At 38.6% G+C, this 15,828-nt stretch overlaps 1 protein-coding gene across 1 annotated transcript in view; it reads right to left on the bottom strand.

The window, feature by feature from the left end:
• Positions 1-15,828, bottom strand: part of LOC128657259 (gastrula zinc finger protein XlCGF17.1-like) — an 88,628-nt gene that overhangs the window by 71,898 nt on the left and 902 nt on the right. Inside the window, exons 2-4 of the mRNA XM_053711535.1 lie at positions 14,908-15,115; positions 3,833-3,959; positions 2,167-2,250 (exon numbers count right to left, since the gene is read on the bottom strand). Of these exons, the coding sequence (XP_053567510.1) occupies positions 2,167-2,250; positions 3,833-3,953 (205 nt within the window). The 5' untranslated portion in view covers positions 3,954-3,959; positions 14,908-15,115. The remainder of the gene's footprint in view (positions 1-2,166; positions 2,251-3,832; positions 3,960-14,907; positions 15,116-15,828) is intronic.

Genomic DNA, 15,828 nt, shown 5'->3' with positions numbered 1-15,828 from the left:
GGCCAAGAAATATCTCAAGACTGATTTTTCTAAGGTTTTATGGACTGATGAAATGAGAGTGAGTCTTGATGGGCCAGATGGATGGGCCCGTGGCTGGATTGGTAAAGGGCAGAGAGCTCCAGTCCGACTCAGACACCAGCAAGGTGGAGGTGGAGTACTGGTTTGGGCTGGTATCATCAAAGATGAGCTTGTGGGGCCTTTTCGGGTTGAGGATGGAGTCAAGCTCAACTCCCAGTCCTACTGCCAGTTTCTGGAAGACACCTTCTTCAAGCAGTGGTACAGGAAGAAGTCTGCATCCTTCAAGAAAAACATGATTTTCATGCAGGACAATGCTCCATCACACGCGTCCAAGTACTCCACAGCGTGGCTGGCAAGAAAGGGTATAAAAGAAGAAAATCTAATGACATGGCCTCCTTGTTCACCTGATCTGAACCCCATTGAGAACCTGTGGTCCATCATCAAATGTGAGATTTACAAGGAGGGAAAACAGTACACCTCTCTGAACAGTGTCTGGGAGGCTGTGGTTGCTGCTGCACGCAATGTTGATGGTGAACAGATCAAAACACTGACAGAATCCATGGATGGCAGGCTTTTGAGTGTCCTTGCAAAGAAAGGTGGCTATATTGGTCACTGATTTGTTTTTGTTTTGTTTTTGAATGTCAGAAATGTATATTTGTGAATGTTGAGATGTTATATTGGTTACACTGGTAAAAATAAATAATTGAAATGGGTATATATTTGTTTTTTGTTAAGTTGCCTAATAATTATGCACAGTAATAGTCACCTGCACACACAGATATCCCCCTAAAATAGCTATAACTAAAAACAAACTAAAAACTACTTCCAAAACTATTCAGATTTGATATTAATGAGTTTTTTGGGTTCATTGAGAACATGGTTGTTGTTCAATAATAAAATTAATCATCAAAAATACAACTTGCCTAATAATTCTGCACTGCCTGTATATATATATATATATATATATATATATATTTATATTTGGCAATAACTTGAGACCGCACTCTGAGGACTTAATCGGTGTTTTAATTCAAGTAACGTTTCGGGGTCTCCCCCTTTATCAAACATACAGAACAGTGCAACATAAACCTCTAAACATACCCCCTCTTACCCACCAGCTCTGCCCACTGTGAACTCCCGGAAGCGTCTCCCCAGCGCAACTGCGCATGCGCCAGGCGGTTTTTATGCACCGCACCAGAAGATTACAACTCGTGAGTGCTTGGTGACAACATTTGTAGTATATATATATATATATATATATATATATATATATATATATATATATATATATATATATATATATACACACACACATACACGCGCAATAAAAATACAAATTTTCTGTATGTGAAGAACATTGGGATGTAAATTATTAATAACTCCTGTGATAGCGCGTGAGCGATAAGTGTTAGGTTTTTTCTTCTGCGTTCTAAATTGAATTCTATGGGGAGAATACATTAACGCAGTCCTATAGTTAGCACTTTGGGTTTTGCAAACCTTTTACTTTCAACTAGTAATACAAGCACAACCTGACACGTGCAAAAAAATTACTTCTAATAAAGTTTATGCTCGAGTGAAAGAACTAAATAGCGTGCCACTTGTAATCTGGCCCAAAGTTGCCTACTCAAAAGTTCCTCTGCATCCCACCAACCACGATTACTATACCTTAGTGTAGGGTCCTGCCCCATCCCTCCCGCCACCCACAGCAACCATAGTATAGTGTAGGAGTCCATCCCATCCCTTCTACGATTACTATAGCTTAGTGTAGGGGCCTATCCAACCACCCATGGTCACAATAGCTTAGTGTAGGGGTCCACCCCTTCCACCACTCATGATTACTATAGGGGTCCGCCCCATCCCTCAAACCACCCACAATCACAGCACCATTAATGCCTACCCCCCTAAAAATTATTTTTTCCTCCCGCCAGCAAGTCTATGTCTGTAGTATAAGGGCTCACCATATCCCTCTCACCAACCACAATCATCGCCCACCCGATCTGATCACAGCCCTCCACCAACATCAAAATCTGAAACAGGCAATGACATTGCCTGTATCAGATCTGCCTTCATATAGTAATGGAACACCACCAGTGCTATCAGTATTGCTCCACTGGTAATCAAGCCTATAGTTGGCAATTAATTACTCACCTTCGGTAATAGGAAAAGTGCCCACATACGGCTCCTCTCTGTTCTCAATCTGTGTAACAAGTAAAGGTTTCTCAGGAACATATCCTGTAAGGACATAAATCACAAATTATGTAAGAAACAAACCACTATATGGTGCCACAAATAAATTATTACCATTAGCTGGTTACTCAGTAAAAAGAAGATTCACAGGTCCTGCTGCTGAAAATTATTTTAACTTCATTACAAAAGATTATACTTCTATAGAAAAAAAACATTTTAATTTGTAAAGTATATTGTAAGAATCCTTCTAATAAAATCTGATATGCACTGCAGTCTATTGTATGTGTCTGTAAACTAAGTATAAAAATAAATATATTTTATATAACCCATTTTGATGTTCTTATCCTCAGATTTCTATAACCCATATTTTAATGTAAAAGAGTTGTATTAAAAATACATGAAAACCATATTCTGACATTGATACAATTTTTTTTTTAATAATAAGCATTGTGCTCTGTGTGTGTTATCTGAGAATAGAGGCCATTTTTACCATCTGCCACTGATAGGGACAGAAGACTTTTCTTTACTGGAACATCAGAAAGAATTCATATCACACATACCTGCATATAATAAGGTCTCTGTTAGAGCTTTTTTACCCATAGTGTATAGTGCTGCTGGTTTCCATGGATAAATCTAACACAGTGACATGAAACCCTACATTGGAAATATGGGTTATACGTCCCTCTGAGTTGTGACAGTAGCCAGATACTGAGCTCCACTAGAGCCGCTGCTTCCCACACCCAGAACTATGATGACTTTGGGCACTCGCTGGATCACTATGGGCCAGTAGCACAGTGTGTGATGTATAAATTGTGGTGGTACCTCAGCTAGCTGACCAAGTAGGAAGCAGTGCAAGGGAAGGGTACACAATGTTTCAGACATAAAATAAGTAATCTGGAAGAATTGTATCGAATTTGCTTCATTCTCTTGGTATCCTTTGTTGAAGGAACAGTTATGCACTACTGGGAGCTAGCTGAAAGCCGATGACACATGGCATATATGTGCAGCCACCAATCAGCAGCTTCTGAGCATACCTAGGTATACTTTCAGCAAAGTATACAAAAAGAATGGAACAAATTAAATAATAAAAATAAATTGGAAAGTTATTTAAAATTGTCCCTTTAAAGGGACATGAAACCCAAAGTTGTTCTTTCATGATTCAGATAGAGAATACAATTTTAAACAACTTTCCAATTTACTTCTATTATTTAATTTGCTTCCTTCTCTTGTTATGATTTGCTGAAAGATTTATCTAGGCAAGTTCATGAGCAGCAGAGAAACTAGGTTCTAGCTGATGATTGGTGGCTGCATATATATATATTGAATGTGAATGGCTCACCCATGTGTTCAGTTAGAAACTAGTAGTGCATTGCTGCTCCTTCAACAAATGATACCAAGAGAATGAAACAGATTAGCTAATAGAAGTATATTAGAAAGTTATTTAAAATTGTATTCTCTATCAGAATCATGAAATAAAAATTTTGGGTTTCATGTACCTTTAATTAACAAATGGCTGTAATAACAAACACACAGATTTTATACCTGTTTAACACAAGCCCAGATTATGTGTCACTTATATGTGCTTTACTCTTTGTCCCATGCCCTGTAGAGTTATATAAATTATTACCTAGAGACCTGAGGGTCTGGTAATTCTCCAACATCACATCCTTATAAAGCTCTTTTTGTTCTTCAGCTAAACAGCCCCACTCCTCCTCCGAGAAATAAACTGCAACTTCATCAAACTCCATTTATTTCTTGAAATAAAAAAAAAAAAATCAAACCATAAAAACAGGATTTAAATCATAAACTATAAACCACACAGAGCAAACTGACTGTGACAATAACCATGAACAAACCAAGAGCTCGGCCAGTGACTATGAACAGCCCATATGGGGCTAGATTACAAGTGGCACACTATTTATCACTCTCATTCGTGCATTAACTCAAGTTGAGAGTAAAACTTTTTTAATTTTTATATAATTTTTATTGGTAATCCATTTAGGGGTACAAAAAGAAAAAAAGGATGAGGATAAAGGCAATATTTACATAATAGGGGAGTATACACAAACACAAAAAGAGAAGTGAAAAACTAACAGGATTATTCCTTGTTCTTTTCTTTCTTTCGGATCAGGCAAATGAAAAAAACAACCAAAAAAATAAAATATAAGGCATTGTTCCAACTTTCGATGTGATTATACATATACATAATAATGACCTTTCATATGTAATAAAAAAAAATAAAATAAAATAAAAAAAAAGGAAGAATATTTAAGCCGAAATAGATCTCTCTCTAATTTTGACCAAACATAACCTAATACCCTAAACCTACAACCAGTTCTCGACCTGTTAACCCCTCAGTGGAAACCAAAAAAGTTTTTCTGATTTTTAGACAAACAGCTGTGGTGCTATTGAGTTTCATCCTTAGATAACACGGGCCACAGCTACCGCCAGGGGACAAAAAGATCTTCCGGCCCTGGGGCTGAAACACACATAACGACAACGACAAACACAACACAAACAGAAAAAAAAAAAAAAAAAAAAAGGGGGGGGGGGGATGAAGAGGAACATGGGGAGGTTAGATTATGTTCGCTTCCGGCGGGGACCCTGATGCTTAGATTTTACCATACTCCTAATAACACTAATTCGCTATCTTTAAAAGGGTAAATAATATGTTCAATCTCATTAGCAGGGAGGGCTTTGATAAATTGTGACCATTTGGAAAAAAAGTTTTTTATGTCTTGATCTTTTTGCAAGTCGGTATCCAGTTGTTCAATAATACACTGCTTTTTTAAGCAATTTTTGACTTCGGTTAAGCTCGGGGTGGCTTTTAACTTCCATTTCTTTAAAATCAAATATCTCACCGCGAGGATGGCCATGCTTATAATTTTACTAATCTGATATGGTGGGGTAGGAGTATCGGAAAAGAAGACTATCCTCCTGGGGGAGAATGTGAAGGAAGGTACCTTGACTATTCTATTAAGCCAAAATTGAACCTTCAACCAAAAACTATGAATTTTTGGGCAGTCCCAGATCATGTGCAGCAGGTCAGCAGATGGGAATGAACATTTGGGGCACTTATTGAACTCCAAACTACCACATTTAAAGCCTTTCTTAGGAGTGAAATAAGTCATGTGGAGAAGTCTTAAATGTGACTCCCTCCACGTAGCTGAAAGAGTAACCCTACAGGTTTCCTGAATCGAGAAAGTGAGAAGGTCTGGATCCAAAGAGTTCTGCTGAAGCAGGGAGGACCACTTAAAGTAGAGTTTCTCCAAAACACCAGGGCCTTTAAGAGCTGTTAGAGTTTGATAGATGTATGAAATTGATGTAAGCCCATTCTTAAATATTATCAACCATTTTTCTAAATCTCCCATAGACCACTCCCAGCCATAGTCAGTGACCTGCTTAAGAGCAAAATGTCTCACTTGCAAATATGCAAAGAAATCGTGGTTAGAAATAGCGAACTCCTGCTTGAGAGAGTCAAAGGACTTGATACATTTCCTCTCAAAGTCCAATACCTGTTCCAGTCTTACCAGTCCAAGTAATGCCCATTTGGAGAATACAGCTGACTGGATACCTGCTACAAACTGAGGATTATTTAATATAGGGAGATGTTTTGAGGCTTCAATGTTTATATGAAGAGCCAATCCTATCCTTCTCCAAATGGAAATTGAATTATAAATGGAGCTCATCTTTTTTATTCCAGTAGGAATCGTGCTGCTGTTGCAATGAGTCAATCCTACCAATGAATAGGGGTGAATCATATTACTCTCTAAGTCCCCGTTAGTAATGTAATTACTGTTAGTAAACCAATCTGCCGTAATTCGTGCCAGGAATACTTGATTATAGAGACGGAGATCAGGAAGAGACAGTCCTCCGTACTCTCTCGGTAGGGTTAGTTTAGTTAATGAAATTCTCGGTTTTCTCTTCTGCCAAATGAATACTCGTAAAGCAGTATTGAATGCAGTGATGTCTTTTGTTTTAAGAAGTAAAGGAGTATTCTGGAGAACATAGAGAATTTTAGGGAGAAGGGACATTTTGTACAAAGCTATACGACCCGACATTGACAGTGGAAGATTCTGCCAGTTTTTTAGCACTTCTTTAACACTAGCCAACACCGGGAGTATGTTCAATGAGTACCAATTGTGTGGATTGTCCGAGATCCAAATACCTAAATATTTAAAGGAGTCCTGAACAATTTTGAAAGGAATAGATATAGGTAATTTTTTAGGTTGTTTAATCCAAAGGAGTTCTGATTTTGCAGAATTGACGGAATAGCCTGAGAAAGATCCGAATTTTTCAATTATCCAAAGAAGTTTGGGAATATTACTTTGTGTGTTTGACATATATATTAACACATCATCAGCATAAAGTGCAATTTGCAAGATTTTTCTTCTAATCTTGATCCCTTCGATCTGCTGGCGAACCTGATTAGCAAGAGGCTCAATGGCTAGATCAAACAAAAGCGGCGAGAGAGGGCAGCCCTGCCTCGTGCCTTTTTCTAGTTTTATGGCCTGCGTAGGAGACCCATTCACTATTATTCTCGTATAAGCGTTCTTGTATAAATTATTAAAAAAAGTCAAAAAGTGACCTGTCAAACCAAATTGTTGTAAAGTAAAGGCTATATGGTCATGATAGACCGAGTCGAATGCCTTGCCTGCATCTATTGATATAATTGCCAGGTCAGGAGTGCCCTCTCTAGCCCCCTCTCGCTGGCCCTCGCCTGATTTAAAATAATCTACAACAAGGAACACCTCCCTTATTTTGGCTGAGGAATTACGTTTCTTTAAGAAACCAGCTTGATCCACGTGAATAATACTGGGCAAATGAGATTGAAGCCTATGTGCAAGTATTGATGACAAAAGTTTGTAGTCGGTGTTAAGAAGGGCAATTGGTCTATAAGACTCTTTTTCAGCTGGGTCTTTACCCTGTTTAAGAATAAGGGAGGTGAATGAAGCCACAAAGTCAGGGGAGGGGGTGTTGCCTTTGATGTAGAGATCATTAAATAGTGACGTTAGATGAGGTATTATTTCGGGCATTAGGATCTTGTAGAACTCATTTGGAAGAGCGTCTGGTCCCGGGGTTTTATTAAGAGAGAGTTTCTTTATTGAAGCAGAGACTTCAGACTCTGTTATTGGGGCACAGATCTGATCCAACATTTGGGAGGTTAGCCTTGGGTATTGGATTTTCTCCCAGAATTCCTCCCTTTGTTTAAGGTCAGAGGTCTTATGTGCATATACAGGGAGTGCAGAATTATTAGGCAAGTTGTATTTTTGAGGATTAATTTTATTATTGAACAACAACCATGTTCTCAATGAACCCAAAAAACTCATTAATATCAAAGCTGAATATTTTTGGAAGTAGTTTTTAGTTTGTTTTTAGTTATAGCTATTTTAGGGGGATATCTGTGTGTGCAGGTGACTATTACTGTGCATAATTATTAGGCAACTTAACAAAAAACAAATATATACCCATTTCAATTATTTATTTTTACCAGTGAAACCAATATAACATCTCAACATTCACAAATATACATTTCTGACATTCAAAAACAAAACAAAAACAAATCAGTGACCAATATAGCCACCTTTCTTTGCAAGGACACTCAAAAGCCTGCCATCCATGGATTCTGTCAGTGTTTTGATCTGTTCACCATCAACATTGCGTGCAGCAGCAACCACAGCCTCCCAGACACTGTTCAGAGAGGTGTACTGTTTTCCCTCCTTGTAAATCTCACATTTGATGATGGACCACAGGTTCTCAGTGGGGTTCAGATCAGGTGAACAAGGAGGCCATGTCATTAGATTTTCTTCTTTTATACCCTTTCTTGCCATCCACGCTGTGGAGTACTTGGACGCGTGTGATGGAGCATTGTCCTTAATGAAAATCATGTTTTTCTTGAAGAATGCAGACTTCTTCCTGTACCACTGCTTGAAGAAGGTGTCTTCCAGAAACTGGCAGTAGGACTGGGAGTTGAGCTTGACTCCATCCTCAACCCGAAAGGGCCCCACAAGCTCATCTTTGATGATACCAGCCCAAACCAGTACTCCACCTCCACCTTGCTGGCGTCTGAGTCGGACTGGAGCTCTCTGCCCTTTACCAATCCAGCCACAGGCCCATCCATCTGGCCCATCAAGACTCACTCTCATTTCATCAGTCCATAAAACCTTAGAAAAATCAGTCTTGAGATATTTCTTGGCCCAGTCTTGACGTTTCAGCTTGTGTGTCTTGTTCAGTGGTGGTCGTCTTTCAGCCTTTCTTACCTTGGCCATGTCTCTGAGTATTGCACACCTTGTGCTTTTGGGCACTCCAGTGATGTTGCAGCTCTGAAATATGGCCAAACTGGTGGCAAGTGGCATCTTGGCAGCTGCACGCTTGACTTTTCTCAGTTCATGGGCAGTTATTTTGCGCCTTGGTTTTTCCACACGCTTCTTGCGACCCTGTTGACTATTTTGAATGAAACGCTTGATTGTTCGATGATCACGCTTCAGAAGCTTTGCAATTTTAAGAGTGCTGCATCCCTCTGCAAGATATCTCACTATTTTTGACTTTTCTGAGCCTGTCAAGTCCTTCTTTTGATCCATTTTGCCAAAGGAAAGGAAGTTGCCTAATAATTATGCACACCTGATATAGGGTGTTGATGTCATTAGACCACACCCCTTCTCATTACAGAGATGCACATCACCTAATATGCTTAATTGGTAGTAAGCTTTTGAGCCTATACAGCTTGGAGTAAGACAACATGCATAAAGAGGATGATGTGGTCAAAATACTAATTTGCCTAATAATTCTGCACACAGTGTATAGATTTAAAGTATTCAGTGAAGATGTCGAGAATTTCTTCAGCTGTTTTATAGGTATTGCCTTCATGACGTAGTGAACTAATTAGTGAAGGGGCCCTATCGTGCTTAACCAGGTTCGCCAGGAGCTTCCCAGTTTTACTCCCAAAACGATACAGTTTTGCCTGCATCTTTAGGTCTCTCTGAGATGATTGATAAAGGAGGAGTGAGTCTCTTTCTCGTAAAGCAGTTGTGTACTTCGACCAGTTCTCAGGTGTTTTCCGTAGAATATAATGATTATAAGTATTTATGACTGATTTCATTACTTCTATTTCTCTTACCTTGAGTTTCTTTGTTCTTGCTATATTGTACGCTAGGATCTCACCTCGCAAGACCGCCTTAGCTGTCTCCCAGAAAATGGCAGGTTTAGTGGTATGCTCATGATTAAGAAGTATGAAATCACGATATTTAGCTATAAGCCAATTTTTAAACTTGTTATCTGTAGCTAGATGCCGGGGAAACCGAAAGCCCATATTCCTTGGAGGATTAGGACTTGGCTGAAAATATAAAGAGATGGGCGCATGGTCCGAAATAGTGATGGGAAAGATTTCTGCCGTTATATTGGAATTAACAAGCCTGTCATCTAGCAGAAACAGATCTATGCGTGATAGCGATTTATGAGCCCTTGAGTGACAAGTAAAGTCTCTGGCCTCTGGATTTTTCAATCTCCAGATGTCAGTGACCCTCAAATTATGTGAGATTTTGTTGAACAGCTTTGTTTCAAGATTGTCTCTTTTGGTTTTTATAATGTGGGAGCTTTGCCTAAGTCTGTCCAATGGATACTTTGGGGCCATGTTAAAGTCGCCACCAATGACTAGGTATCCTGCTGCACATAACATAAGCCTGTTTTGAAGAACGTCCCAAAAGGACGAATTAAAAACGTTTGGGGCATAAACATTGCAGAATGTATAAAGGATTTTGTTAATTTTCATCTTTGCAATAATGTACCTTCCTTCTTGATCCGTATCTACCTGTATAATCTCATAGCATAATTTTTTTCCCAGGAGGATAGCCACCCCGCTCTTTCTATTGGTAGAGGGAGAAAATATAACTTCTTTTACCCACGAGGCTTTTAATTTAAGCACTTCTTCGGCTTTTAAGTGAGTTTCTTGAAGGAAGGCCAAATCAGCATAATTCTTCCTCAAAAAAGTTAATATTGCCTTTCGTTTAATGGGGGAGGTGAGGCCTCCTATATTCCAGGAAATTAATTTGAATTTATTATCCATAGCCATATGGGTTTAAAAATGGAAAAATAATATGGGAGGAAGGGGGAAAAAAAAAAAAAAAAAAAACACAAGATCACACTTAAACATAAAACATTATCCCTATCCAAACAAACTGCTAGGGGAAGTTTGACCCAGCTTCCCCTTTGCTCTATTTTTTGTATTACTCTAGTCATTGTATGATACTTATAGTATCCGTCCTACCTGGCTTGTAGAACTTATTTCCTAGCCTTTTCCAGAGGGGAATATCTCCTCAAAGAATTTAGCTGCATCCTGTGGCGAGTCAAAATAAGAGGTAATTCCCTCCCTTTGTATTTTTAGTTTTGCTGGGTATAGTAGGGTTGCTCGTATGCCTTGGTTTATGAACCTCGAGCATATTGGGGCAATCTCCCTTCTTTTGGATGCTACTTCTACTGAGTAGTCTTGAAAGATAAGAATTTTTGCATCGCCTAATAAAATAGGTTGATGCTTACGAAAAGCTTGGAGGATTGCCACTTTATGCTGAAAGTTCAAAACTTTAGCAATTATGGGCCTTGGTCTCGGGTTGTCTTTACTTAATAAAGGTGTGCCTATCCTATGGGCCCTTTCAATTACAATCTTTGGAAAAGAGTCTGGAAATTGCAGTAAATTAGGTAGTGTCTCTGTGAGAAATTTGTCTAGATTCTCAAATTGTTTTTCCTCGGGGACTCCAATGATTCTCAGATTATTCCTTCGGGATCTGTTTTCTAGGTCTTCTAATTTACTTTGCATTTTAGAGACTGTTAAATTTAAGACCTCAAGATTATTTTTGTACGTCATATTGGTGTCCTCTAGATCTGAGATCCTTTGCTCCGCTTCGGAGAGTCTATGCGAGAATTGTTTCACTTCATTTGTCAAGGATGCTATATCTTGCTTAATCTCTATTTTTAAGGCCTCAAATTTAGGGGCTAAAGCATCAGAGATTTTACTTACAATAATTTGAATGTCTAATGACTCGCCTACGGATGGATTTGTGCAAGGTGTCTGTACTTCAATTGAAGTTTCATAGCTTGCTTTATTTTTTTTGTCCCTTTGTCTTCCTGCCATTGTTGGGGGGGAATTTTTCGGGTGATTGTGAAAATACTTATCCATGTGTTTTAGGGGGTGCTTTGTGAAAGTTTATAATAAGTTGTGAAGGGGAAGTTGAGAAGAAAAAAAAAAAAAAAAAAAAAAGGGGGGAGGGGGGAGTGAATCAAGTGAGAGTGTGATGTGAGATAGTGAATGACACAACTAAGGATTTAATCTTAGTAGTGAGTGATAATCGGTGCTTATGGGGGAGGAGAAAAGAAAAAAAAAAAAAAAAAAGGAGGAGTGACAAGGGAAAAGTGAAAAAGTGTTCCTAGTTGAATTTAGGAAGGAGAAAAAGGAATTGTGTGAGTAGTGATTATAGAAGTGATGAGAATTCCAGTAGGGTGTTATTCCTTCTTTCCCCCTTACAACAGCGAATGGTCAGACAAAATTAATTAAACTCCTAGACTATTGTATTGTCCTACTTTCTGTAATATGATATCAATAGTAAATTTTTATTTCTTAGTAGTGTCTCAGAATACTTAGCTCCTACCAGTTAGAAGGTTGGGAATTGTGTTATTGATTCACTGGTCAACCCCGAGTATTTATTACCCTTGTTCTATTTTTAAGACCTTTTACAGATTACACAGCATATAATATTCATACTAAGTAAGTAACATTAACTGTTTTCTCAAGAAACAATTTTGTGTGAACACAAGAGGGAAGAACAGACAGTAAAAAAAACAAAACAAAAAAAACCAGGAAATATAAGCATAACATCAGAGTTTTCCTACTCAACAAATAGCTTCCCCTCTGTTTTAATAATATAAGGTTCTGAGTTTATTTATAGCCTGGTTTTTTATCAATAATTCAGTGGATAAACTCAACTTTTTTTAGAGCTTATTTATGTTTTCCGCCAGATAGCATATAGCTTACTGTAGCTGAGAGAGAGAAAAAAAAAAAAAAAAAAAAAAAGGGGGGGGCTCTCTTAAATTTTATACCTGACTCATTTCTCTTTATATCATTTAAGACTAAAGACAAAGATTAAACAGATCTTTCTGAATTAGCAAAAAAAAAAAAAAACAGGGAAAAGGAGAGAGTGAAGTGTGTCTCAGCAGGTTTTAAATATCAGACATTTGCCACAATATACTGCACCAATATAGCACAAAGTGCCCCTTTAGCAGTAAGCAATGATAGTAAAAAAAGGGAAGTTCTCCTTTTCCTTCTTCTTTGAATATCTCTTTTGAGTTCAAAGGAATTTTGGTCACTGATTCTTTTATGGTTGCTTTTTGTACGCAACCAGGAGCGTGAGTAGTAATTTTCTATCAGGACCTTTACCTTTTAAATAGTAATATTCCATAGAAAAGACAGATTGGGATTATTTGCTTCAGATGGTAATGCCAAGCAGAAATAAAAGTTCCCAACACTGCTTTGTCTACAGGTTACATTTACCTTTGTTCAGGTGTATCTTATGTCTAGCTTTTAAAGGGGTTTGCTAACTTATTTTTGTAAGAATGGAAAAAACAGACAGAGTATCCCCAATATAACAACACCATTCAAGAGCCTTTTAGCAAATCTTATACATTCTGATCACAGACTAAGGCTACATACATTAACAGACTGAGACATAGATTAGTGATTATGCAGGCTTGTATAATTTCCATTAACAGTTCTTAAATAGGCATATTGTAGCTAGTTGGTACATATGTCTGATTTTCTCCTCTTGCCCCTTCTCTATCTGTATCAGAAAACCAAAGAGGATTTTTGTAGGGAAGTCCAAAAAATATGATTAATAATTTTGTGTAACAAAAGAAAAACTCCCCTTTTTTTTTTTTATGAAAAAGTACCTGGCCCCTGTCCGTGGGGATCTGATGTGTTGACTCTTTGGCTCAAGGAAAAGAAGTCACTACCGAAGCTGTAGATCCGGAGGCCCCCCCTCGCAGCATCGGTGGGGGGAGGAACCCCGGTGTTGGAAAAGAAAGGCGAGATAATCAGGCTTCCAACCTTCCACCTTCAGGATCAAACAAACAAGCCGTAGTTGGAGCCCCTTCACCTATAGCTCTCCGCGGCACATAGATGATACTGTGTTGATGATCCGGACAGGATTCTGAAGTGCCCCCAGGAGGAGACGTTCAGGTCTCAGTATCTGCAGCCTCTTTCCGCTGCCCAAGGACGGTCACGCCGGGGAGTTGTTCATATGAAGCCGTATCTTCGACCGAATTGCGACTGAGTGGCTCAGCTACTCCACCTTGCCTCACCGGACCCAGCCGCCAAGGAAGCGGGGTGCAGCCAGCACCGGAAAATCAGGGAGCACCTGGTCACCACGTCTCTCAGGTGCTACTGACACTTGCCTGCTCCAGTATGCCCCCTGCCAACTACAGCGGGTCAGGTCCGGACACCCAGCGGCGTCTTGATGTTATTCGGGTGAGTCAAGCAGGGATATAGTAGAAAGCCAAGTTCGTAGGGCCGCGTCTTCTTCTGCTATCACAGGTTCGCTGGTGTCAGTGCACAAATGAGAGGGCTAGTAGTCTGGTAGTCAGTATGTTTAGGTATAGCCTGCTCCTCACTGCACCCCCGCTTAGATTGTTTAATCTTTCAGGTTACGTTTCCCCTTATTTTTTCAGGGGTAAAACTTTTCAAAGTCCATAGCTTTAGGTTGCATTGTGTCTAGAGTAAGACATATAATCCGACCATTATACATGAATGTCCTCAGTGCGGTGTTTTAGCACTGTTAGGAGGTCCGGGAAACAGGTGAAAATTGTTTTAACAGCCGCCCAAGGTCTTGGGTGTTAGGCACGTTCTCCCACTGCCAGTAGCTTGTTAGGTAAATGTGGAGCAGGTGTCTACCTGACCTTGCACCTGAACTCCTCCCACCGGCGAGTAAAACTTTTTTGAATGAACAATGAGCACAAAAAGCCAAATTTCGAATATTGTGACGCGTTAATGTTATCCCCCATAGACTCCAATGTAGCACGAAAAGTGTAAAAACACACTATCCCCAGTGTAAAAAAAATGAACACCCTTATTCCCACGCGAACCCGATTCCATTTTTTTTTTATACAATATATAGATCTTGTCACAGAAGGGCACTCACAGGACTTTCATATATTCCAGCTGATTAAGCTTGTCTGACGGGAGTGTGGCTGAACTGCTGTTGCACTAATATGTTTTTCCAAAACATTTTGTCTTGAGAAAGGCCTAACATAAGGCCGAAACGTCGACTTATGATCTATTCCTCTATGAGTTTGAAATAAAGATTTGAATTTTATCTATGAAAGTGCCCTTCTGTGACAAGAACTGTGTATTTGATTCAAGGATTGCACCCTGGCACAGATTGTATCCGATTGGTTGGAGTGCTGGACTGCGGGCTATATACAGGTATAGATATATACAGTACAGATATATAGGAATATCTGTTTAAAAATATATTGAATATTCCCCTATGTGAAGAACATTGTAATGTGAAATATTTACAGTAAATATGAATATTGCATAAATATCATTCTTCACATTTTCAACTACTTAACTACAAAGAACTCCAATGCACATTATATATATATATATATATATATATATATATATATATATACATACATACATACACATATCTTCCTCACCTTCCCAGTCATTATGTAGATCTCTGAGGTTTGGTTCTTCTCTGTCCAGTCATTATGTAGATCTCTGAGGTTTGGTTTTTCTCTGTCCTCTTCTTGATGGTCACACATGAATCAGCCCAATACTTCAATAACTGTTTGTGGTCTCTTATTGACGTGCGTGACACTGAGTAACAGGTACTCACCTTGTCACAGTAACACTGACCTATAACTAGAGAGGAGGATGTAAATGTTAAATATAAATGTACAGATCTGTGTCTACATCAAACAAACTTCAATGACAATGAAACCATTCAAGTTAATTACTACATATTTGGTTAGATACTTAGGCATCTTCGAAGTGATAAAAATGTGTTACCAATATTATTTGTTTTACTTAAAGCTTTTACACACACCATATCCACAGTGCATTATATAGATATATATTATGTACTAGTTCCCTCTGAGATGCACACAACATATCCCCATTACATTTTACACAGACATATAATATTATGGAGTATTTCCCTCTGACACACAAACGCACCATATCCCTAGTACATTATACACAGATATATAATATCATAGCGTAGTTCCCTCTGAGACACACACACCATATCGCCAGTAAATTATACCCTGATATATAATATTATGGAATAGTTCCCTCACACACACACCATGTCCCCAGTACATTATACATAGCTATATAATATTATAGAGTAGTTCCCTCTGAGACACAAACACACCATATCCCCAGTACATTATACACAGATATATAATATTATGGAGTAGTTTCCTCTAATACAAACACACACCATATATCCAGTAAATTATACACAAATATATAATATTATGGAGTAGATCACTCTGATACATACACACCATATCCCCTGTACATTATACACAGATATAGAATATTATGAAGTGGTTCCCTCTGAGACACAC

The sequence above is a fragment of the Bombina bombina genome, chromosome 4 (genome assembly GCF_027579735.1).
Source record: "Bombina bombina isolate aBomBom1 chromosome 4, aBomBom1.pri, whole genome shotgun sequence".
Taxonomy (NCBI): domain Eukaryota; kingdom Metazoa; phylum Chordata; class Amphibia; order Anura; family Bombinatoridae; genus Bombina; species Bombina bombina.
The sequence above is the reverse complement of the archived record's forward strand: the minus strand, read 5'-3'. Positions and strand labels throughout refer to the sequence as shown.